Here is a 26,291-nt window from a genome sequence, read left to right as displayed (position 1 = left end):
CTTGTTGGGGTTTTCAGCAATTTTCTGGGCTAGAAACGTGGAGGTTTAATTAAAGATATTGTTTACATAACCTTACATAAATGGCATTTAACCACTACCCTGTTACGTGAGTTTGTTCTTTAAGAAATACACGAATCAGTGATGTTCAGATTTCTTGTGTGCTTTTCAAAGTCCTTCTGTGATTTTACAGTAAGGAGAATAGGGAGACAGCATATGTAGTTACATGACCCAACTACTGAAGTTGATGTTACTTTACCCTGTTTAACTTTGTGTAAATATAAATAAATATATCCTTGGGTTCACTAGCCCTACCCCATCCCCTGGACTCGTATTTTAAAATATATGAATTATGTATAGGAGGGCTCATGCTGGCATGGCACGTGGCTCGCCTAGGAAATTATTCCACAAACTGGGCACCAGTGGAAAAAGGAACCAGTTAATATGAATATGCAGAGGTGCTCCCTCTAGGAACAGTTATTAGAGTGGGATCAAACTGGGATGTTTCAGGATGCAATACATCAATAACGTGTCCTGGTCAAGCTTTTTGACATGAACATGATGCTCTATGTTTGTGCAACTCCCCATTTGTTTCGGTGAGGCATGAAAGTTCCTGGCAGATTATGTCATGTAAGTCTTTGTCACTTGTATCTGGAAGCCCAGTTCATCCATTCCAGTTGCTTCATCATCTACTAAAGACTAAAACATAGACCAGGACTTAAAGAGGATATAAATTGGCTGCAAAGTAATAGAAAATTCATTTTTCTCATTTATTACTTTCATCCAATATAATCTAATTCCAAACCCACCAAAATAAATTAAATTTCCGGTGTTTTGTAAAAAGTTCTCTTACTCATATGTTTTCATTTAAATGAATTCACCTTTACTGTGTTTCAAACACTTCCACATGAAAGCAGTGGTTCAAATATATTCCTTCATGGATTTACAGTCGGGTAGAATAGTTGTTTAAAATAAACTGTAATTGCAAAGTTGTGTCAGTCTAGACCCAATGTATTTTTGTGTATTGTCTTATGTTTAGCGAAGCAATAGAGGTATTATCATAAACATACAATTTTGTTGACTCTCCTTTTTATTTCTTCTTTTAAGAGCTGAAAAAGAGTGGGGAGACGGAATCCGGGGTTTGTCCTTGAATGCTGCCCGTTATGCTTTGCTTCGGGTTGAACAAGGTCCTCCTCATACTAAAAACTGGAGGTAAAATTAAATGCACTATATTTAATAGATCCAGATCCATTAAAGTTGCAGTCCTATTCCTAATAATTGGAAGTAAGCTCCATTAAACTCAGTTTTTAAACTTCCTTCTAAGCCAGGCATGTCCAAAGTCCGTCTCGGGGGCCTAATTTGGCCCGCTGGTCAATTTAATCCGGCCCCCGTGGCAGTATATGTCTTGGGGTAAAACCCTAAAAAAAAGCCTCAACAACTTTGGTGTAAAATTGTAAAAAAAACCTCAACAACTTTGGTTGGCCCTCACACATGTTCACGTCATCAAATCCGACCCTCTTTGAAAAAAGTTTGGGCGCCCCTGTTCTAAGCAGACATGAGCTAAGTCTGATCCTGGTGTCCCTACTTGTTGAGTTTAAAGCTTGCTGCTGTCTAAATAGTCCCATCCTGTATTCTTGGACCCTCAAGAGCAGGGGTAGACTTCCATTTATTGTTGGACTCGCAATTCCCATCAGCCTCAGTCAGCATGGCCATTGGCCCAGGATTATGAAAGCTGCGGTCAGTCAGCATTTGGTTATCTCTGTACTAGAGTGTGATGGAATGTCAGGAACTGGTTTTCTCTTCTCTCTCTCTCTCTCTCTCATGCACACACACACACACACACATACATACATACACACATACATATTGTTGTCATAATCCTGCATTATATATTTCACTAACCCCAGAGTCGTCTGCGACTGGACTTAACTATCAGGGGTACTTTACCTTTTTTTTTTATCAGCTATTTTACTTACTTACTTACTGTATTACTTTAGGCCACAAGTCTTGGTTCTGCTGAACTTGGATTCAGAGCAGGTGGTAAAACACCCACGGCTCCTTTCCTTCACCTCTCAATTGAAAGCTGGGAAGGGACTGACCATTGTGGGATCTGTCCTTCCAGGAATATACTTGGATAAATTCACAGAAGCTCAAAGGGCTGAGGAGGTATGTATTAAAAACACAGCCACAGTAATAAAATTTGCAAATATGAATAGCTTGGGTTTAATCATTTTAGAAAGCACTGATTTTTCCTTCTATAATATATTCTGTAATTTTGACTATATTTAAGCATGTTGGAAAAGGTAGTCAAAATATTTTGGATCTTTAGGTGCACTTAAATGATGGCAGATAATTATACATTTGTTGGATCTAATTACTACAAATGTGATTACTTATGATCATATTATGTCATTGCTTTAGTGATATATATCTAGAAAACGCTGCAGTGAAAATGATTTAACTTTTTTTTAAAACCATGGGCTAGAGATTGAAGCTAGTTAGTTAATACAGACTAAGGTGCAATACTCAGTCAGGGATAGTGCTGAAAAATGAATGGAGGAGAGTACGAGGGAGGAAGAACATGTGGACTCAAACTATTAACCAAAGCCAAGGGATTTTAAAATGTTCTGGCCTCGGCATCCATAGTAATTAATGATGTATCAAAAGGATTTTTACAAAGATGATATCAGTGACAACTTGATATTTACTATAGATTGGATATTTATATAAATCTCTAATGATTTATATAAATACTTGTGTATAATGTTCATGCAGGACCATGACCTTACATTGGTTGGTGTGCTGTGTGAGAGAATCATGTAAATGCCACTTATTATAACTGATATTATTATTTTTTGAGGGGGAGACAAGGTAGTTAATAAAACCAACACCCTCACATCAGCAGCACTGGTCTTCTGTTTCCTTTGGTGAATATGAAAAGACTTACAGAGCTGGAGAAACACAGTACAGTTAACCTGGATTAGTGTTGGATAATCAAGAGCCCCACATTACTGAGGTCATTAACGCCTTGCTATTTGGAAAGGTGGGATTGCAATCAGATTTGAGGTCAGAGTTCCATCAGATATATTTGTTGAGATAGATAGCTACAAAATATAGTCCCAAAGTGTCAGAAATCCTGCAGATTTCAACTGTAAAATTAACAGAATAATAAGAGAAGCAATTCATGAAGTCAAAGGTTTGTAATGAGCTTTACACTTCATTTTTATGAAGACGCTAGGAAATGGGTAATTAGTACATGGCTTGGCAGTCCTAATTCTTTCTTCATTAGTTTCATTTTTTGAAATGTTAAGTCCTTCCAAAAAATAAGCTTGGCTCTAAAAAACTCACATAGAGATCTTCAGCCTGAACTAAGATTATCTTTGGAAGAGCTATACACTAATGGGGAATCTAATGTTAACACAAGCATTGAGTAGCCAGACTTTTGTTTTGCTGTCAGTTCCATCTATTTTTTAATAGAATATTTGAGGGTAAATCTAAGACAGACTTTCTTTAATAAGCAAAAGGGAAAATTAGGGAAGAGCAGGTTTGCTCTGCCAAATGTACTCTTCTGCTGGCTTCTGGTTTAACTTGGAGGAATTCTAAAATTAATATTAGAATTGGTAACATTGCCTTTTGGTACCATTTACAGTTTTTAATCTTTGTTTTTTTGCAGGTTACCAATATGCACCGGCATATATGTGCATTGATTAAACGGTAGCATAAAAATGAATCCTGATGCAATTGCGTCAAGATCCTTTTTTACACTGCAGTTTCAGTCTATAACCTTGTACTGCTGCACACCCGTAAGCCTGCAAGAAAAAGAAGATGTAAACTGAGAACTTAAGCAAACTGTGTATGCTCTGTAGTCTGTACAATGCCCAGCTTGGGGGGGGGGGAGTAAGATTGCAACACATTTGTGCCACTCCACAAGCAAAATCAGTAGTTCCATTAATTTTCCCAATCTGCATGAGGAATTCCAGTCCGGAATTTTGAGAAGGAAACATCCTTACAACAGGAACTTTGAGCACATTTTGCCTTTCTCTGGAGTTCTGATTCCTTCCCACAATTCCTTGGGTTAGGAGAGGGATGTAGGGTTCAGGGAAGACATTTGCTTATTAATTAGTAGCTTTAAGAGCAGGTCTGTCTGGGAAACATCAGGGTTCAAGCCTGATACCCTGGGCTAGCTGGAACGGCCAACAGAATCTAGGCGCCAGTTGTCAGTCAACCAGGATGTTTTTATTAAAAGCATTGTAATACATTGTGTCCCTGCCCCAAATGAGGGAGTGACACACACCAAGTATTTCAAACAGCAGTATTTATACACTTTTCAAGCAAAGAGGAAGCAAATGGGTAGTTAAGTTCCTATATGGCAATACTTCCTTCTACTAGCTTATACTGGCTTAATCACGAGGCCTAACAACTTTATTATCTTTCTGTCCTTCCTGATTCCTCAACAGTTTACAGCATTAGCTCCGTATGTGTTGTTACGTCGTTCTCTTATGGTTCTCTTGCAAGCACAACCTCCACCTTCCAACCGTCACTTGTTCAGCCCTTCTGACATCTGACACAATCGGCTGTGGGGTTCCCCACTACACCTAGAAATATTCTCCTTTTGCCTGGTTTGAGGCTGCGCAGGCTCCCTGTGAAACTAGAGCAGTAAGCCAGCGGGAACAACTGTATCCTTAACACTTCTGCATGCTGGGGGTGCACTGTGACATTTAAGCAGGCCAGCTTTGAAGTTGGATAGTACAATGCAGAGGACTGCTGTGACTCAGTGACCCACCCCTCATATTGATGGGTTCGTTGCTCTTGAATGTACGATTTTATGGCCGCTTTCCTTCCCTGACTTTCCTCCTTTGGGTTCCTTAGGCATACTTTGGGTCTAAGTAACTCCATTACTTCTTGCCCCACCTCCAGCCCTTGTGCCATTGGGTATTCAGTGTGACAAGAGGAACTGCATAAAGAACTGGATGAAGAAGACTCAGATCTTATATAATTTTATATAATTTCATGTTTAATTTACCAATTATCAAGAATACCTTTAAGCAGAATTTTTGTGTGGGTATCTCATTCTTTCTCATTCAAAGTGCGCTATAAATTAAAGGTTTGCTTTATTTTACATCTACTGTAATGCACCTCCTATGTGATTGCAGACTTTCTTTCTTTTTTTTCTTTTTTTTGTATTAAGCACCAAAAGTCAATATAATGTTTTTGAACAAAACGGTATCCAGGAAGACTCAAAATAGTTCCTTCCGTGCAGTGACAGAGCTTGAAATCGGACTTCGCACTGCAATGTGCAATTAGAATGAACATGAGATCATTTGTGGCTTAGTGCTTAAAGCAGAACGCTTTATTCTTGGCCTGTGCAAGTCAGCATTTACTTAAATGTAGCACTCTCTTAATATTTAACAAGGTATTGAAGCTCAGAGGTCTGCCTGGAGTAATTCCCAGAAATGAAAGGAGATGGCTCAGCGGTTTGTAAATGGTTGCTGAGATGAATTTTTAATCACAATGGTTTGATTATTTAAAAACCAGTTACTCTATTGTATTCTGAACACAATTTTACAATTGTCCCTTGCTACTGGAAAGATAAAAGTTTTATTTACTTTGAATAAACACTGTATACATACAGGTTGTGCAGCAACACGTTCTCTGAGCAACGCCCAAAAAAAGAGTAAAATGAAATGAAATATAAAATACAAGAACAAAAGAAAAGACAGCATAATATAAAGCTTTTTAACTCATAGAGAGGAGGAGGTAAGGCCAGCCACACCTTAAAAGCCCAGTGTCTTAAGATAACAAAAAGATAACCAAAAAGCCATGAAGAAGGCACTAGGTGAGTCTGTCTGGGAAGCATCAGGGTTCCTATCTATACAACATATATTGCTAAAATTATTCAAGAATAAATGCAAATCATGCCAAGGATAGCTTTAAAACCAGGAATAGCTCTGGCCTGTACAAATTTTCTAGCTTTTTTTTTAAAAAAAATAATTTTTATTAAGTTTCATATTACCAAATTAAACACATCAAATCAATTAATCCAAATTATAACAATACATATCATGTAATCCAATTGTTTTCCAAATTATAAATTTTTGTGGGGGGGTACCCATGCTTCTTGATCGGCAGGAGTCCAATCCTCGAATATTTGTGCTGCTTTCATCTTAAGAATGATATTTCCAGTCCCCTCTTCTCAATCCTTGTCGCTACTCATTTTCCTTTTCATTCACCTCCGAGTTGCTCCGCAAGTGGGTTGGAAAAAACAGTCTTATTTGTGTTTCTGTGTGGGCTTTGTACTGCTCTCTCGTACATCACTCTCATCCAATAATCCAGGCATTTCCGCTCGAGCAAGCAATACCATTTTGTCGTTCCGATGAAATACAGTCTAAAAGCTCGCTCTTTAACTTTCCCGACCTGTTGCATCGTAAATTAGTCTTTTTCCAGGAGGGCTGCCCCTTCCAGATCGCAATCTCCTCGAAAGTAATAAATCTTCGGCTCGCCCTCCCCAAGACCAAACCTCCTGCAACACAGGTCTTGTATCAAATCTCCATTCTTACTGCGTCACAAGAGATCCCTTCTTCTTTCCAAATCCTTCACAAAGTAAAACCTCTAAGTTCAAATTATTCCCACACAATTCATTTTTAGTCCCATTTGCAATTAGTTGCTGTGACGGATCTTCTAAGAGGGAGGGTTATTAGTTAATCACACAGAACAAAACAAACAAAAAAGTCATCCCCCCCCCCTTTCAGTTCCGTTGCATTCCATTCCACATACCATGTCTGTAGTACTTTGATGTAATCTTCCGTCTCAGTCTTCTTCATTTCAGTGGTAAAATTGTTAGCGGATAAGAACCTCCTGCCTCTCTTGAAGCATGTGCGTTATCTTTCACCAATTTTTTTCCTTTTAAGTAATGCAACTAGTTAACTAGTTTCGCACCTGGAAGCAGCTTCGGAGGAGTTCCGAGGCCCGCCGAGGGTTGTGCACCCAGTGCCTCACCCCCTCCTTCTTCCGAACTCGGGGGTGATTTATGGCAACAGCGGGTGAAAACTGCATCTCTCCCCCCCTGGAGAGATGAAGGGAGACTGATTTACTCCCCATAATCAGCCTCTAATTACCTCGTGCGGGCTGGATAGATGTTAATATCCGCCATCTTCCAAGGCGCCCCTAGCGGCCCCCCCAGATTTTCTAGCTTTAGAAGCAAAGGCTTGTTAAGGTTCCATCAGCACAGATTTTCCTTGTGCAATGAAATCTTCTCCCGCACTCCCCCCATCTCCCCCTAAATACGTTTTGGGGTTCCCCCAACCCTCCAAAGCAGATTTGGGGATCCCTGGGGGAGAAAGGGGGAAATTTCTGTTGTATTCTCTGGAATCCTTGCACTAGTTTTTATTAGGGCAAATGAGTTAGTTGAATACAGTGTCATATTATATGGAATTAGTAGTCCACATCACAGAAGAAGACTGCATATCTAATTATTCCCAGTCTTCTCTTATTTATCAAAATGGATAGATTTGCACCTTATTTTTGAGTAGTAAATCTAATTTCCAGATAACAAAGGTGATAATTAGTTCAGTAATTCATTTTCTCACTTTAGGCCTTTAAGTGTTTTCATTTAACACTTTCCCTCTAATTCAACCTTGTTATTTAATAAAGTTAAATATCAAACTGGTATTTCTGGGAGTAGTTTAATAGTCATTGTAATTGGTTAGAATTGTGTGACTTTTCTTGGTGGGTAACATTTTAAATGTCTGAAATATAACTTAATAGGAAATCCTTATTTCAAAAGAGAAGCCTGATTTTATTGCCGGAAATCCTGCTTGCTTAAGTTTCCTTTCCTGTATGTTTACAGCTGAACAATGCAAAAACCCTAATAGAAATGTCCACAGTATTTTAGGAAATGCTTCATGCTTTAATACTCTGTTATGAGTGTTTATATGTATTTATGTATCTTTTATCCCTACAGAATATTCGATCATTAATGGGAGCAGAGAGGACCAAAGGATTTTGCCAGATTGTGGTATCATCCACTGTTAGAGATGGAATTTCCCATTTGATTCAATCTGCTGGCCTTGGAGGGATGAAGCATAACACTGTCTTGATGGCATGGCCTCAATCCTGGAAACATACTGATAATCCTTTCTCTTGGAAAAACTTTGTTGGTATGTGTGGCTGTACAAGTTATACAAATCATATTCGCAACATGCAATATAGTAACACTTCATCTAAAAATTCATCTAATTGACCTCTAAATGCTCAAAATTTCCAGTATGAAACAGTGCCCTGAAATAGAGGTTTTGAAAAGAGCATTTCACAGATTGACCTTAGTGTCCTCCTGGAGTGGCGCTGTCACACTGTTTTATGGTGTTCCATTCCTAACTGTGGGGTCACTTCCAGAGAATAGCATTGGATGATTTCTGTTTGACTCCATGGCCGTTGTGCTGTGGAGTCTTGCAGAGTTTTCTTCTTGTGCCTCGTGCTATTTAACGCCTGTATGATCTTGTGCCTTGGGTGAAGGATGGGCCTCTGAAAATACAAAAGCCAGTCAACCCTGGCTCAAGTAATTATTAAAAAAGTACTATGCCAGGGATGTCCAACAGGTCGATCACAATCTATTGGTAGATCCCTGGGAGGTTGTAGTAGATCGCGGTCGATCGCTGGCTCCCTTTCCTTAGCGGCGACAAAAGATCATCCGCCCCCCCCACCCTCCATTCTTGCATGATCTCTAGAACAGAAGATGAATTTTTTCGCTGTGAGGCTGACTGTCTTCTTAGCGATCTTTTGGTTTTCCCCTTTATACCAAAAAAAAAAAAGAGAGAGCTCATAAACTTTGCCCTGAACCCCTTAAAAGGGTACTTTCCTCCCTTTCATCCCTATTCTGTGAGTAGATCGCAGTCTCTTAGGAGTTGGACGTCCCTGTGAAAGTGTGACATCCCAATGTGAAAGTGTACAGGTTAATCTACATTTAATTATTTTGTGCATCACTGTGGCACAGATACAGCTCAGACTTTTATTAAACCTTTAATATGTCCAACATGACAAGAACCAAACTTCAGTGGTACAGATTCTGCTTTGCTTGCAGACTATTCCAGGCTCAATCCCAGGTAGAGTTAGGAGATCTTCCTGCTTCAAATGCTGGAAAGCTACTTCCAGTCATTGTAGACAATACTTACTGAGCTAAATAGACCAGTGATCAAACTTGGTATAAGGCAGCTTCTTAGGGTCCTAACAAGGATAAAAGTTTTTAAAAATACCAGTAGTGGTTTTCAGCAGTCCTGTTTCTTTTTTCAGACACTGTTCGAGAAACAACGGCTGCACAGCAAGCCCTTCTAGTTGCCAAAAATATAGACTCTTTCCCTACGAATCAAGAGCGTTTTAGTGAGGGCAACATAGATGTTTGGTGGATTGTTCATGACGGAGGCATGTTGATGTTGCTTCCTTTCCTGCTGCGACAACATAAGGTATTAGCCTTTCTTTCCATTGGGAAACTTTGCTTTTAAATGAACAAGTGTTAATTGTAAGCTCTTTAAGGCTAGGAACTTTTGCATGTGAAATCCTATAAAGGATCCAGATAGTTCTGCATAAACAAAACAACAAGTATCCCAGACATGAGATATAGTCAGGGCAAGATCTCTTTGTGCCATAAACCTTTGGAGTATAACAGAAGGCCTGATTTTCTCTCACTGAGAAGTGTTTCTGTAAGCATAAGGCCATGAATGATGCAACATCTGAAGTCTTCATACAGAGAAGTTCTAAAGGCTGGAGATTATGTGCATGAAGTCACTGTCTTCTTCCTCACTTTCCTCTTGTCCAGCTACATTGGACTTCTTCTGGTAGTGGAAAGCTTATGAGAGATGGGCATTAGGCAGGAATGCAGTTCTACACTGTTAGCAGTGCTAACAGCAGAAAACCACAGTAAAGAACCAGCAGCAGTACATTGCCAGCTATAAAATTACGAGAAATCACTTCCACATTTGTAAAAAAAAAATGTTCTCTCCTACTGACAGGTTTGGAGAAAATGTAAAATGCGCATCTTTACTGTAGCTCAAATGGATGACAATAGTATTCAAATGAAAAAGGATCTCCAGATGTTTTTGTACCATCTTCGAATTAATGCTGAGGTCGAGGTTGTTGAAATGGTAAGGTTTTTGATGCACCCAGTTAAGCTTTCATTAAATGTTTATGTTTATCCTTAGCTGAGGAACGTTATTTAAGATGTCCATTGTGGGAAAAGATACCTACGTGTAATTTAAAAAAACAGCAACAAAAAACTTTTAGTGAGCCCCAAAGCAACTCACATAAGTGTGTGTGTGTGTGTGTGTGTGTGTGTGTGTATGCGTGTGTATGCCTCGGGCTTGTGGTTTGTTTCATGCAAACAAACCCAGAGCTATAACCAAGATTTGTTCTTCTCTCACCAATCAAGCTTGTTTGTGGAGACAAATCTTGAGCCTGGGTTCAGACAGCAAGAAAAGCCAAGCTCTGTTTTGTTTTGTCCATGACACATAAATCAGTGTCTTAAAAAAAAAGAAAAGACACTTAATATAATTTTGAAACACTCCCAATCCATATTAGGTTATGATCCAGTCAGGGCTAAGCATATTCACATCCTAGTGATTTCAGTGGGAAAGTTAAAACAAGTGTGTAAAAGTGTCTCACTGAAGTTAAAGTGATTTGATCGTGTCCATTTATTTTTTCTTCCACCCTGGTAGAAATCTGAATGCTCCTTTAAGAGTTTACATCTGGCTGCACAAATGGGTCGCCAGCTTGTGGCTGAGTGGGCAGTCTTTTCAACCAGTTCAGGTTAGACTTGAGGGACCCTTTCTTCTCTAATACTTTCATCGTTTGTGGCTGTAGGAACAGAGAGGAAACTGGCCTCTATTTTAGCTCCCCCTACTGGAGGACACGGGTGGCGCTGTGGGTTAAACCACAGAGCCTAGGACTTGCCAATCAGAAGGTCGGCAGTTCGAATCCCCGCGACGGGGTGAGCTCCCGTTGCTCGGTCCCTGCTCCTGCCAACCTAGCAGTTCAAAAGCACCTCAAAGTGCAAGTAGATAAATAGGCACCTCTCTGGCGGGAAGGTAAACGGTGTTTCCGTGCCCTGCTCTGGTTCGCCAGAAGCGGCTTAGTCGTGCTGGCCACATGACCCGGAAGCTGTACGGCGGCTCCCTTGGCCAATAAAGCGAGATGAGCGCCGCAACCCCAGAGTCGGCTACGACTGGACCTAATGGTCAGGGGTCCCTTTACCTTTTTACTGGAGGATTTAGTTGAATAAGGTTGGAGTATGTGTATCCATCTGAAAAGGGGACAGAGGATGAGAGTAATCCTGCACCTTACTTTGGAGTTACATTCCGGGCAACGCATGTGAAGCCACAATCATGTATAGACAAAACACAGTGGGTTCAATGGCAGATGGGTTTGCCAAAGTCATTTCCCCAGAACTGCACCCCCTTTCTTCCCCTTTCCTTCTTTTTTTTTAAATTGCCAGGTGCATAAAGCTGAAAGTGTACGAGTTAAATGCACGTAAATTGCGGGCTTAACGGCATATGTAAACCAATTAATATTTGTCCAAGAATCCATTATCTTCATAGTGTATATTAGCTCTATATTTTTAATGAGGAAATGTGCAGCTTTATGTTTCAGCAACATAAGTTGCAGCAGAACAGTGGAAGAATGTGTTGCCACCCCATTTTGAGGGGCGGTTAAATCATCAGGGTCTACATAGACAGTTTGCATCTATCTAAATAAAAATTAGCACAATTCCTCATTGCAATTTTAACTTAATGCTTCCTTTTTCATTTTTAAATTTTTTTTTAAATCATCTTTCTTTCTTTCTTTCTTTCTTTCTTTCTTTCTTTCTTTCTTTCTTTCTTTGCTTTTGGGGTAGTCTCAGGGGATTGACCCAAACATCAGGGTTACTAGCATGTGGTTTCTTTATATTGCAAATAACATTTATTTGTTTTTCCAGTTTGAAAATGATATTTCAGCATTTACGTATGAGAAGACCCTTGTGATGGAACAGAGATCTCAGATGCTAAAGCAAATGCAGCTTTCTAAAAATGAAAGGGAAAGAGAGGTAATCAATTTTATTTTCTTATTTTTAAAAACAACAAAAATAATGTATGAGCAAACCCAAACTCTGGTGCTAATTAATGAGGTCATTACTGGCCTTCCCCAAGGTATCAGAAATGTAATCAAGGTGTAACAGCTATCCAAGGCATCAAATTATTTGGGGCAGCTGTTTTAACTTATGAAGCATCATCCACCATGATGAGCCCAGCTATGAAATGAGCAGGAGCATTCATGTTAGTTAGGTTTGCTGAATGAGTGCTTTCTAGTAGATTCAATCCTATATTTATTAATTGGTGAAAGATGTCACTTGGATTTACATTGTTCTCCCTGACTCACAGCTGTCCATGGAGGCGCAGGTCAATTCTGTGTCCAGGGCAGCTGTCTACCAGCTCCATCTGGTACTCCAGCTGAGACCCTACCTGCCCATGGACTTTGTCACCAAAGTGTTGCATGCTCTGGTTATCTCCCACTTGGACTACTGCAATGTGCTCTACATGGGGCTACCTTTGAAGGTGACTCGGAAACTACAGTTAATCCAGAATGCGGCAGCTAAGCTGGGAGTGGCTGCCAGGACCATATAACACCGGTCCTAAAGGATCTTCACTGGCTCCCAGTATGTTTCCAAGCACAATTCAAAGTGTTGGTGCTGACGTTTAAAGCCCTAAACGGCCTCGGCCCAGTATACCTGAAGGAGCATCTCCACCCCCATCGTTCAGTCCTGGACACTGAGGTCATCCTTCAAGGGTCTTTTGGTGGTTCCCTCATTGCGAGAAGCAAAGTTACAGGGAACCAGGCAGAAAGCCTTCGTGGTAGTGGCACCCTCGTGGAACACCCTCCCTTCAGATGTCAAAGAGATAAAGAACTACATAACTTTTAGAAGACATCTGAAGGCAGCCCTGTATTGGGAAGTTTTTTATGTTTGATATTTCACTATGCTTTATATATGCTGAAAGATACCCGGAGTGCCTGGGGAAACCCAGCCAGATGGGTGGGGTATAAATCATAAAAATATTATTACCTACAAGAGCAGTGCCATTTATATCAAAGAGGAATCAATCCACAAGTACATGCTTACGAAGGTGAAGATCAGAAATGGTTATAAAATACAAAAAAATACAGTTTTTGTTCTAATAAAAGACTTCCCTTTAGAATATTTTTTTCACTGAAAACATTAAAGGACAGCACTGATTTGAAACAAGAATTACCCTATCTAGAGTGGAGGCCCAACCTATGACTTCCAATCCCTTATATCAACATTTTAATTAGCGGGCTTCTTCAACTTTTTACCAACAGATTAGCAGACAAATTTTCTTTTTAAAGAAATCCTTGGCTCTTTCACTATGTCCGTAGGGTCTTCGGATTTTCAGATTTACTCTCATATTGGAAAACTAACTTAAGCACAGAAAGCATCATATGATGGGGAGGAGCACCACTGCACTCCTTGCCTCAGGTCAGCATCCTTGCTGTCCCTTAACGGGAGGTGGGGGCAGTAAGGAACCTGCCACTGCAATCCATGATAAGTTACCCACTGCAGTACCCATTGTTTAGATGTACTATGGTTCCTTCTGTTGTTTAATAAGTGCCATTGTATTTTATGAGCTAATGATATGCTTTTTCCGGTTGTGCCTGGTGACCTTCCTGTCCCAGATTCAGAGCATCACTGATGAGTCTCGTGGCTCAATCAGAAAGAAGAGCCGCTCTAGCCCACAATGTATTGGTCAAGATGTAGACAATCTGCTACCTAATGACATTCAGGAGGAAGAGGTAGAAATTGTACCCACCTGACTGTTCCCTTCCCATGACAACACTTACAGTGCCATTGTAAACCATAGCTGTACTAATTACTACCACTAACCTGCTCTAATTCTTACTAATTACACTATTAGATGTAGGGAGTACCATTCCTACGGTATAAAAGCAGATGGGTTTTTTAAAATAAAAATTTCAATGTGCAGCTTTTCAGAATAGACCATTCTGAATCTCTCCCCCCACCCTTTAGTTGAATCACTTGGTTGAACAACATGGTATTCAAGTCTTATGTTCATAGGGGAAGCCCCCTGAATCTGGTATCAATACTATGTACATTAAAGAAAGACTTGTGGTACTGCTCTCCACACAAGAACACGCGTGTTCAAAATTCTGAGTTTCCAGGAAAGACAGAAATTTGGAAAGTTGTTTTCAGAACTTTCCTGGAATAAATCCAGGAAATAAATAAATAAATAAATAAATAAATAAATAAATGTTCATAAATATTCTGCAGTTATATTTATTGCAGTGATTTCTTCCTTGAAGAAATCATAGGACCACCAGAATTGTCACTCTGAACCAATCAAACAAGTCTAGGCAATATTTAACAGAAATATTTAAAGGCTATGCAGGTTAGCACTCAAGACACTCCCTTCAGGAAACATACAACAATAAGGTTCTTTATTTTTTAAAAAACATGATCTTTGAAATTAGAAGCCAAATCACTGATCACAATCTACCACAATTCCAATATTTATGAGAAATCTCAAGCTTTATCACACTCAGCTGTGTGCAAAATTGTAGCCCTTCTCTCATTTTGTTAAGTTTGTAGACTTCAGCAATAATTTTGTGTTTCTGAATCTTGATTGTTCATATAGAAATAATGATTGCCTTTAACGTTCTACAGAATGCCATGATACATGTAATACACTTTAAGCCCGGTTATAATTTTAAAAATGGCACTTCAAGTGTGGCTCCTTGTGTTCAAACCCGGATGTCCTAATTTTAGTTCTTAGCAATGTGGAATGTCCTTTTGTAGATCACCTTTAGTAGGTTCAGTGTAGTTGTGTGTTTGAAGTGATAACAAAATAATCCAAAATTAGAATTTAGTAAATGTCACCCCTTTCTGTTCTTTTAAAATGTTGTATTTAAATCACATGATTTATCAGATCTTTAATGTTTTCAATCCAGCAGTAACTGACGTCAGTAATTATCATTTGTGTCTTAAAGCCTGAGGTATTTTTTTTAAAAAATAAAAACATTAACCTAAATGTTAATACCTTCATTGGATATTGTTTGGCTTTATCCCTCTGATAGTATCTCCTCTTTGGAATAAGTCTGAATTGTTTGTTGTTAACACTAGTGTGGTAGATTGTTGTGTTTATTACTTCATTATTCATTGTACTGTTCTGCATTCTTTGACAAATAGTTTGTCAATATAAAAGTAGAATGTTTCTCGGTTAATGAAATTAAGGAATATAATAAGCAGTACTGTATAAGCGAAAATGCATACATGTTAACTCAAACTAGTTTTAGGATAATTCAGTAATGTAATTAAGACTTTGTGACAGAATTATAGCATTTCAGCATTTTGTGCATTGATGCAAACATTAATGAAAAAGCTCTCTGGTTGAACTGGTTACATATAATATATAGGGTGTTGCAGACTTGTATTCACAGGTACTGTGATACTAAGGTGACATACAGAGCCTTTCCAGAGAATAATTCTATTGTGCAGTGTTTCCTTCTATGCTGCTACATTTCATAGTACTCAAATATCAATATTTTGATGCTGTTAAAATGTCTTCCCACCTCATCTATTGTGATAGCGGGTAATATGATGAATATGGAGGTGAGATATTAATGAACAATTTGGATGGTGGCTGTGACTTCTGGTGACAAGTGATGCAAGTTCCTACAACCAGTGAGCTTGCTATTTTGTGACAGCTTTTAATTTTAAAGTTTATACCACTTAAGCTTGGGCAGGCTTAGAAAGGTATAGATTTTACACCAGAGCTGTAACTTTCAGTAATCAAAAGCCCTGGCTTTGTAGTATCCTAAATGCCAGATTTTGTTTCAGAAGTTCCTTGAGCCAAAACTTTCACACTTTACTGTCATGTTGCTCTGTCTGAAGAACAGTAGCGCCATCTATGGAAATAGGATTGAATGGCAAGTGGCTTGCTATATTATCATGTAATCTCCCAACAAAAATATGTAATTTGTCTCTCGGGTCAGTCCCCATACCCAGGGACTGTAAAATGGCCAATGTAACACCAGTTTTTGAAAAAGGATCCTGGGAGGATCTTAGAGATTATATGCAGGTTAGCTTGCCTGTCCCAGCAAAACTGGTGGAAAGTATTGTTAAAGATAAAATAACCAAGTATGCAGAAGAACAAGACTTGCTGAAGCAGAACTAGCATGGCTTCTGTAAGGTTGAGTCCTGTCTTACTAACGTATTAGAGTTCTTTGAGAGCGTCAACAAGCAAATAGAGGTGATCTGGTTGGCATAGTTTTTGACAAGGGACTTCACTAGCCTGAGTAAACTCCGCAGTCGTATGATAAGTAGAGAGGTCCTCTTCTGGAACAGGAGCTGGTTATGTAAGAGGTAGCAAAGAATGGGAATAAAAGGCAAATTCCATCCTATAAATCATTAGGAAAGAAATTGAAAGCATGGTTGTTGGCATACGTTTGGCTCAAGAGACATTGGAATGTGCCTCCACGGGGTTCACTTTTGCCACAGAATCAATCTGTGAAGTGCAGCTCTCAGGAAAATGTGTGTTCTGTACCATATGTGTGTATAAATATATTTTTATTCTTCAAAATGAGCAGCTGCCTTCATGTAAGTCATCCTATCACAGACAAATGTATCTGCAGGGTCAAATACATTATTTCTACTCCTCTATGGGCTATGGAATGATCCCCCCATCCTCATTTAGAACTAATAATGTCAACCATTATTGTCATTAAACTGGTGAATAAACATCTTGAATACATTGCATCTCTCATAAGCTGAACATGAACTGCTTTTATGTACAAGCAAGCAAAGTATTTACATGGTATTTACAGGCCTCTGCCAGCCTTGAGTTCCCTGACTTGCCAAAATGCTGATCTTTACATTGCTTGTTTGTGTTTGATCAGGCTCAATTGATCCATGATAGGAACACGGCATCCCGCTCAACAGGAATGGTCAAATCTCACACTGCTGTTGCTACACCAGACAAAATACAAATGACCTGGACAAAAGAAAAGCTTATATCCGAGAAGCATAAAAATAAAGAAGCTTGTCTGTCAAGCTACAAGGATATCTTCAGTATGAAACCGTAAGTAGATACTTAAGGCATTAAATACTGATAACATTGATCAAACCCACACTAACATTTAATGGTATTGATTAGAATGGGTTTATACCATTCTAGAAATGGTAGCTCATGGAAGAAAGCGGTAAGAATACATTGGCCAGTTAGATTCTGGAGGTGTAAATGCCTTAAAATCATAAAATCCCATGCTGAAGAAATAAATAATTCTATTTTTCTTTATACACACACTACTAGCCCTCTTCCCAGTACTACTTTTGCTCTTGCATGATCAGAATTGTCTTCTAATTATTCTCTGGGTCGAGGGTGGCGCTGTGGGTTAAACCACAGAGCCTAGGGCTTGCCGATCAGAAGGTCAGCGGTTTGAATCCCTGTGACGGGGTGAGCTCCCATTGCTCGGTCCCAGCTCCTGCCAACCTAGCAGTTCAAAAGCACGTCCAAGTGCAAGTAGATAAATAGGTACTGCTCCTGCGGGAAGGTAAACGGCGTTTCCGTGCGCTGCTCTGGTTTGCCAGAAGCGGCTTAGTCATGCTGGCCACATGACCTGGAAGCTGTACACCGGCTCCCTCGGCCAATAAAGCGAGATGAGCGCCACAACCCCAGAGTCCGCCATGACTGGACCTAATGGTCAGGGGACCCTTTACCTTTACCTATCTTATATTCAGTTCTGCTCTCTTGAGTGCAGCAGGAGCTGAGTTTTAGTTTGAAGGCTTAAGAGTAAGCAGGAGCCATAACTGTGAAATGTAAAAGAAGACAGAATATCTTTAGAAACAGGGGTGTTTCCTTCTATAAAACCTTTATGCTTTGCGTGGCCTGGTATCATAGCAACATCATTATTTCAGTGGTATTATAAGGAAGGGAACCACTTTGTTTTTCACAACCACTAGATGGCGATGTAATCCTAGTAATCCTTGCCAGGACTTGGCGGCACCTACAGATTGAAAAAACAACAACGTTGTGTTTTATTTTTATGGAAATAAAAGACATGGTTATGTGTCCCAACATGGCTTATTATGTTTATCCTCTATTGTACATGGGTTGTTTTGAAGTACTACCCATTACGTTCTTTAGAAATTTGCTATCCAAACCCTCATTTATACATTAATTTCAGAACATAAAAATAAGTTTAATTTATAAAGCATTACAAAGTTAGCACTAAATCTGAAAAAAATGTGATATATGTTTTCTGTACAATTTAGATTTTGATTTCCTTTAAAATAAAGCAGAATTGATATAGATTCTTTCTGTAATTTGAAGAAATGATTTTAGGTCCAGCCTTATTTACACAACAATAAATATTATTTCTGTCATAAACTAGGACAGTGGAGCATTTGCTAGATTTCTGTAGCAAGAAATGTGAAAATGGGTTGAGCTTTTTAATAAAAGTAACCGACTTCACATCTGTAATTGTCATACACGGTGGCGGAACAGGTGATTTGTTAGGAAGATTAATAATAGTGTAATAGAAAAGACATAAGTGGGTTTCTACACTGATCTAGAAAGCCTCATGTGCATTATGGTTTACAGCATTGCAACCTATGTGTGTGTACTTGCAACATGTTCCTATGTCTCCCTGTTAACTTTCCCTGCTGACCTATCTGCGTCAGAAGTTACTGTTTTGGCCTTTGGTAAGGTTACTGTTGTGGTTGCTTATCTCTCAGAAAGAAAATTTACACCACTTTAATTTATGTTTGATTGTCCAATTTAAGAACGCCGTGGCAATGGCAAAAACCGAATAGGTTCGTTTTAATCTGGCCAAGTAGCTGCAGAATTACCGTATTTTTCGCTCTATAGGACGCACTTTTCCCCCTTCAAAAATGAAGGGGAAATGTGTGTGCGTCCTATGGAGCGAAGATGCCATAGCCCCGCGACCCTCTCCCGGCTGGAGAGGTACGTGCGGCTATGGCAGGAGCCTCTCCGCTGCGCCTTTCCGCTGCTCCCTGACCTGCTCTTTGGGGCTGGTGGTGGGCTTCCCCCCGCCAGCCCCAAAGAGCAGGTCGAAAGGAACCTGAAGCCTGGAGAGCGAGAGGGGTCAGTGCACACCGACCCCTCTCGCTCTCCAGGCTTCCAAGGTAGCCGCTTAAACAGCACCTTGTTTTAGAGCGGGAAAACAAGAGGGGGAAAACTGAAGGGGCGCTGGGCAGAGAGGGGAAAAAAAATTTTCTTGTTCTCCCCCCTCTAAAACAAAGTGCGTCCTATTGTCCGGTGCGTCCTATGGTGCGAAAAATACGGTATTGTGTCCCTGAATGCTCAGTTGCAATCATACAGCTTTGTCTTTTACTGCTTGCTGCCTTTTGAAGAGAGCTGATGTGGTCAGATACTGTTTCTTCAAGAGGTAGGAAGCTGCTAGCCCAAACTACAGTCTCCCTGCTTCTCCTCTCTCTCTAGGTGAAAAATATCCAATCCCTTCCAAATATGATGTTCATCTGCCATCAAGGAGTTGTGGGGAGGAAAAATATATTAAGACAAAAGCCAACTGCAAAAAAAAATGCAGACCACATTAAACAATTACAAAAAGAGGGTTGAAAACCATAACTAACATGAAAAAAAAGCCAAAAAGTAAAAGCTAAAAACTAAAGCACCATAATAAAAAGCTTTGGAAATAAAAACTAAAGAAACAGAAAATTTAAGAGTAGGCATTTTAAATGCTGCAAGTATAGATGAATACAATATTATGTTGGGTCAGAATTTATTCTTTTTTTAGATGAAGGAAGATTTTGGAAAGGGAGTGTGCAAACTCAGGAGTTGCTTGTTTGCATAGTTTCATCTCTGTGTCTGCCCCTGAACTTTTAACACTGCAGGAAATCACTTAAAGATTAGAGGGGCAACTTTAAGAGCAGTGCAGAACTGTTGTACAATATGAACAGGGGACAATTTAAACGTTTCCATTCTTTTAGGAATGTGTGCCATGGTTTGTTTTTAAAAATCACACAAGACATACTAATTTTTAGTGATTAAAATATTTAGGAAATGAATAAAGTTATATTGTGTTTTAAGGTGCTATATTAGAAAAATATGCCATATAGCTATGTAATATTTTTGCACATTTGTTTCTCTTCCATGTAGAGAATGGGGAAATCTGTAAGTTGAATTTGATTTAATTTAGGTTATTATTCCTGCTTTCTGTGCTTTATTGTTTAAGTGTTGTTGCATGCCTTTTCCAAATTAGCTGTTTTTGAATCTTCACTGGGTCTGTGCATTATGTTTTAGCATGTGAATGTGATGGCTTAGCCTTCCTGTCATATTTTCCTTTTATGCTTTTCTCCTTTTTCTAAGCTAGGTGCCTCTTTTTTATTACTACTTTTATTCAGAGTAAATCACATTATGTGTTTCATAAAATGAAGGTCACCATTTGCCTGTATAAAACATTTGACATTTCCTTCATCAAAATCCCATGGGTGCAACTTTTCCCCTTAATTATCTCAATAACCAGATGCACAGTAGTTTCTGGATAAGCTAACATTGACAGAATTGCAAAGATTATAACAATGACAATAAAGGTGATTTAAAAATAATAATAATTAAGAAGTGGGAAAGATAGATGCAGATATTAATCTCATGAGTTTGTTAAGCTATATTGTGTTCAGTTGCTTAATTTGTAAGAATGGTGTGCAATATTGCATACCTTCAAACTCTCCACCCACGGGGGGGGGGGGGCATAGCAGCAGATAAGATTATAAAAAGAAACTAATGTGGATAAATGAGTCATTTTTGAGGCAGATCATTCAACCTCATGAAAGTGATTGCGATGCAAGTTTTTGTTCTCCTGTGACTTCTTCCATCCCCCTGCTTTGAAGCACTACTAAGGGCTCTCACCCGCCTTTTTTTCTTTTTTGTTGAATATCCCTGTCATTTTGTTCTTTGATTTTCCCTCTGTGTGAGTCATCAGTTCTTTATACCAAAAATCTTCACACATAGCATTGATGTTTCTCTCACATTTTTTTTTTAAATGTCTTTTTACATATCCATCCTCCATAATCATTGTATGGCTCCTAAGTGTCTTGATTCAGCAGATGTGATCAGCCTGCAGAAAGCTTTCTGCCCGTGGATCTGGTTTCTTGAACGCACAAAATCCAGCCATGTGGCAGATCACAGACTGTCACCAGTCATGCACACAGAAACCCATGACCTGTTCAATATACAGTGGACGCTCGGGTTGCGTGTGGGATGCACGTTTGCAACCCGCAGCGTCACGTCTGCGCATGTGCGGGTTGCGATTCGGCGCTTCTGTGCATGCACAAAGTGCGATTTAGCACTTCTGCGCATGTGCAACCGCCGAACCCTGGAAGTAACACCTTCCGGTACTTCCGGGTTTCAGCGGTCCGTAAACCGAAAAAACGCAACCTGAAGCATCTGTAACCCGAAGTATGACTGTACACCCCTGATTAGGCTTATGTAGTTGACTCCTTGCATATGTATGTAGCAGGGCTCTTGTGCTCCCACAATTCTCTAGGTCAGGAGCAAGTGCTGCAATTAGATGATCATATCTTGGGTTAATAAGGCAAGGTATGAATGTGCCTTGCAGCTGTCCGTGAGACCTCTTTGTCCCTCCTTTGACATGAAGGAGCAAACAAACGAGGAAGACTCCAGATAACGCTTGTTTTCTGGACCAGGAAACTATGGCTAACAGCTTCAGAACAAGCAAAGATACTAAGTCATGGCTTGAAATTGGCTTTGTACCCTAGCTTGTTCCAAAGCATGTTATATTTAAAGAATAAGAAACAAAAATAAAGGGCAAAAGGAACCTAACAGTTAACTTTTGTATCCTCGCCACCCTTGAAAAATGTGATGGAACTCCTCAGTTGGAGAATCTTCCAGGGCATGTATTGCCCATTACTTTATTCATAAGAAGAATGGCATCTGCCTTTTGAGTTTTTCGAAGGTAACATAGCAGCTGTTATTGTTCTATAAAGTTGTGTCCTTTAATTTTCACAATCAATGTACTTTAAAACTTTACTGTTATGTTAATGGGAGCAGCTGAGCATATAATATGTCTAAAATTAGGCACACACTGTACAGAAATCTAAGCCTAATTTATTGGTTCTCTTTCTCCAGTGACATTTATGTCCCCCGAGAATTAATATTAAAATGGCAAATACAGTTCAGTTTAAGTGTTGCACATTGGGGCAAGAAAATGTTGTTAATGCCCAAAACATTTTGGAAAAAGTTTTCCACCTTCAGAGGCAATTCTCTTTGTTGGAGCACTGCAGAAAAATATTACGGAGGCTTCTTCCTTGGCCAGTTGCAGCTCACTGCCTTCCTTTCCTTGTTTTGGTTTTTGCACATGAGGGCAAAAAACTTAATTCCACACACACATTAATGGGGTTTGAGCTGACAGTGCCTGGGGCAGGATAGTAGGGATGTTGGAGTCTGCTGTGGAATAGCTAAGTTAAAATTTTGACCCAGTATGCATCAGCTGTAGAAAAAGGTAAAATTAAGTTTGAGGGTTATAATAAATAAAACTACCAAAAACTACCAAATAAAACTACCAATACGGAAATGTGAATTTATGTTGTGACCATACCTGGAATGCTGTGTGCAATTTTGGTCACCACACCTTAGAAAAGGATGTTGCAGAATTAGAACAAATACAGAGAAGGGGAACCAAAATAATCAGGCTGGAGCAAGTCTCCTGTGCCACTAGGCAGTTCTCAGCAGATTATTCCTGGTGGAAAATGTGATTCCCTGAGAAAAAATGGGTTTCTTGCCCTTGCTCTGTGTCAATGTAAGAATGAAGAAGTCATTGATGAAAGAACCCTTAAAGGAGTAAATTAACTTTGGCAGCCTTTTGACTTAGAAAAAGTGCAAAAACAATAACAATTCTATGCTACTTGGAACAAAATGTTTTATCACTCCTTGATTTAAATTTTGCAGGTCTACAGAAGGGCCAGATATATTTGTTTCCAAAGCTCAATCCAGTCCACAAGCCCAACAGTTGACTAGACTTCATAGACACTGGGCTCAAGTATTTTATTTTATTTTTAGGAAATGTCATGGCATTACCTGCTGATTACTAAGCATTTGCTATGTTGTATGGCTTAAGATTTTTTTGGCTGCAACAGTAGCTTTTTCCTTGCACTTACCAGTAAGATTGTGCTGGCTGATCCATCTCTAATTGTTGCTATGTTGTAGGAACCAGTCGAATGTGCGAAGGATGCACACTGCCGTCAAGCTCAATGGAGTTGTGCTAAACAAGTCACAACATGCCCAACTGGTGTTACTGAACATGCCTGGTCCTCCAAAAAACAGGCATGGGGATGAAAATTGTATCCTTTTTTGGTTCATTTTAGGCATCAAAGCAGCCATCCAGCAACACCCAAAATCTGTTATGACATATTAGAATAAGATGAGAGAAATATTGAATAGAACTGTATGAAATAAAGGCAGTTGACCTATTATGCAGGGGAGATAAGTGATTTAATAACAGCGTGGGAAGTCAGTTACATAATGATAAAATCTCAGACTTCCTGCTTCCGGATAAATCTACAATTTACATTTGATAACAGGTAACAGAAATTCCCATTTTACTTTCCCTTGTGGAACTGAAGTTGAATTTGGGAATGAGAGTGATTTGCCCAGTGAGATCATCGCTCATCAGAGGTATGAAGTTGGGCAAAGCAAGCTGAGTATGTTTTGCTAACACATACCTTAAGAGAGATGCAGTTTGGGTGTGAAAAGGGGAAGTATATAATCACCATAAGGTTTCGGTACAATTTTATTCCAGGTCTTAAAACCTTGACTACTTTGACATCCAGATATGGAGTTCTTGGAAGTTTTGACAGAAGGCTTGAACAGAGTGCTCTTGGTACGAGGAGGAGGTCGTGAAGTTATCACCATTTACTCCTAATAATTTTACTGAACACACCGATATCACTACACATAACATCTGTTTCCGGAATTAAATGTGGGACTTTGGCAAATCTTGTTGGGACTAATGACTTTTGCCCAGCCCTATTTATTGCATACAAAATAGAATCAAACAGTTGAATCCTCTCTTTTTTCTTTTATAAAATTATGTCAGCAAATTTATTTCCTACATAGATCTCTCTAAAATGTGTCTTTATTGAATAAATGTATTATATGCTTGTATATTTTTTTAATGTAGAAAACTGGGAGACGATTTTTTTTGTTGTTCTGGGGATTAGGGTGGGACACGGAGGGGCATACTTTTTGCACATAGCTCCTAGTAGATACAATAGCTGCTTCTTGGACATAGGAACAGACTCCTAAGTTTGTACTACTTTTTATAATGATGGTTTTTAAAAAAGAAAACGAAGAAATGGGGCTTCCAGGAACCATTTTATAAGAGTCTGGCCTACATATTTTGTACCATTGACCCTGCTGACCGGAAGCAGGTTCTGTCTCCTGACCAAGTCTCTATGGTTCTGTATTCATTTTAATCCACAACTCTGTGAATTGTTTAGCATTGTATTTTAATTAAAGATCACTGGTTGAATAAAAGTCCTTTGATTTAGGAACCACAATTTTGACTACTTGAAAGTGGCCCTTATGAGTCGAGGCTTAAATTGTTGCTGAAAGCTGAGTCTACCTTAAAATAATAATACTTCACATACAAATGCAGCAAGATCTAATCTTATTTTTAGAGTGTTGTTTTGGAGTGTCTTGTTTTTAAGGTTTTGAACCCCAGCTCTTAGTTTTTAGGAAAGAAGAAAGGAAGAAATCCACTAGAATAAATCATTTAAGCTTTTGAAGTTACACATGTCCAGCTGCTGTAGGGAAATGGAAGACATCAGAATGCAAAAACTTGACAACTAAGAATATTCTGCTCTTAAGCAATATTGACTGGACCCTATAAATGGCAAAATAAAAGTCTAAAATTTGTTCTCTAATACACTTGCCGACCTATAAGCTGCATAGTACCCATTTCATTTAGTAGGCAGGGAGTGGCTGGAGTTTTGCTTCTTCCTCAAATTTCTGGTAAACCCCTGACTTCACCAGATCAACACAAGCCCACTATCAGTCCTCCATCCTCTTGGGCAGTAGCATGACTGTTCCACTTCCCTGACTTCCTGCACCAAAAGCATAACTTTATATTTCTACTCAATATTGGAAGGGGGCTCTTTTGGAGACCCAAATGCGAAACTGAAATACTATAAATAAGATATTTCGTACAGATGTAGGTAGAATCAAGCAACTGAGAGTTAAATACAGCAGCTGTTGAGTGCAAAATAAGTGCACTTGGTAACAGCACCAGCAGTGTTATTAATATTACTTAGTTAAAGTGAAAATTCTGGAAATTTCACCATGAGAAAAACCTTAAGTGTTTTTTAATGACTTTTGTGGGGGGTTTTTTAGAGGGGGTGGAAATGCAAATAAATAGAATATTGAATTACTTACTAGATCAAACCTTTATCACATTTAAAAATGTATTGTGCTTAAGTTAGGTTGGCATCCGTCTTGGGAGACAATGGAAGAGTGTGCCTTCAAGGGTTATGTCAAACAATTGGAGAGTTACAGTGCCTGCTGTGTCTGTAGAGATAATTACAGGAGAGACATGTTTTGTTGCAGCTGGGGCAGATGAAGGCATCCAGTTGTGCTGCTGCAGATGCTTAAAGAAGCATCTCTTCTTTCTGGGTTCCTCCCAGTAGTCATTCCTCCTCTGGTTACTGCTGTGGATCGTTTAAGAAATGTATTGTACTTAAGTTACCCATGCATGAAATTAGAACTGTTTGATATAGTGGTAAGATTTTTCAAACAATAACTGCAAATGTAACCATTGTTAGAGATGGGATTGCAAGCTTCTACTCTCAGCAAGGTACCTGTAACGCAGAAAGAGAAGAAACTAATTTTCTGAAGAGAGCTTAGAAATGAACATCTGAATCACAACATGATTTCACAGATTGTGTGCGTGGTAGCAGACAGGATAGTTCAGTGCCCGCACACTGGAGATTCAAGACACATCTGATATTTTACCAGGTACGTAATGTACATAAGACCAATTAGCACAATCCTTAACTCTCAGAATTGGTTTGTATGGGATGGAGAGAATGGATAGGTTCCCTGTGCATTGGACATATCTTTGAACACATAACCAACTGGGTTCAGGAACAATGCTGTAACCCTGGGTGTGAATGTGCATTTGTGTGGCTGGCTGGCTGGTGCAATGTTGATTTTCCACCATGCGTAGGTGCATCATTTTTAGAGCCATCT

The 26,291-nt window shown here is 39.3% G+C and overlaps 1 protein-coding gene across 7 annotated transcripts in view; it reads left to right on the top strand.

The window, feature by feature from the left end:
• SLC12A7 (solute carrier family 12 member 7) overlaps positions 1-24,604 on the top strand; it is a 97,488-nt gene extending 72,884 nt beyond the window's left edge. For 6 of the 7 annotated variants that reach the window (XM_081014671.1, XM_081014668.1, XM_081014669.1 and 3 more), the window contains exons 16-25: positions 1,105-1,209; positions 1,995-2,163; positions 7,958-8,153; positions 9,283-9,452; positions 9,999-10,130; positions 11,957-12,064; positions 13,708-13,824; positions 16,945-17,126; positions 23,253-23,386; positions 23,876-24,604. In XM_081014671.1, coding sequence (XP_080870797.1) covers positions 1,105-1,209; positions 1,995-2,163; positions 7,958-8,153; positions 9,283-9,452; positions 9,999-10,130; positions 11,957-12,064; positions 13,708-13,824; positions 16,945-17,126; positions 23,253-23,386; positions 23,876-23,967 — 1,405 coding nt within the window. In that variant the 3' untranslated portion in view covers positions 23,968-24,604. The remainder of the gene's footprint in view (positions 1-1,104; positions 1,210-1,994; positions 2,164-7,957; positions 8,154-9,282; positions 9,453-9,998; positions 10,131-11,956; positions 12,065-13,707; positions 13,825-16,944; positions 17,127-23,252; positions 23,387-23,875) is intronic. The other variant, XM_081014670.1, reaches the window with a different exon arrangement.
• Positions 24,605-26,291: the final 1,687 nt, after the last annotated feature.

Source organism: Podarcis pityusensis (genome assembly GCF_964106645.2).
Source record: "Podarcis pityusensis genome assembly, chromosome: 7".
In the NCBI taxonomy this organism is placed as follows: Eukaryota; Metazoa; Chordata; class Lepidosauria; order Squamata; family Lacertidae; genus Podarcis; species Podarcis pityusensis.
This window is presented reverse-complemented; position numbering and strand designations above follow the sequence as displayed.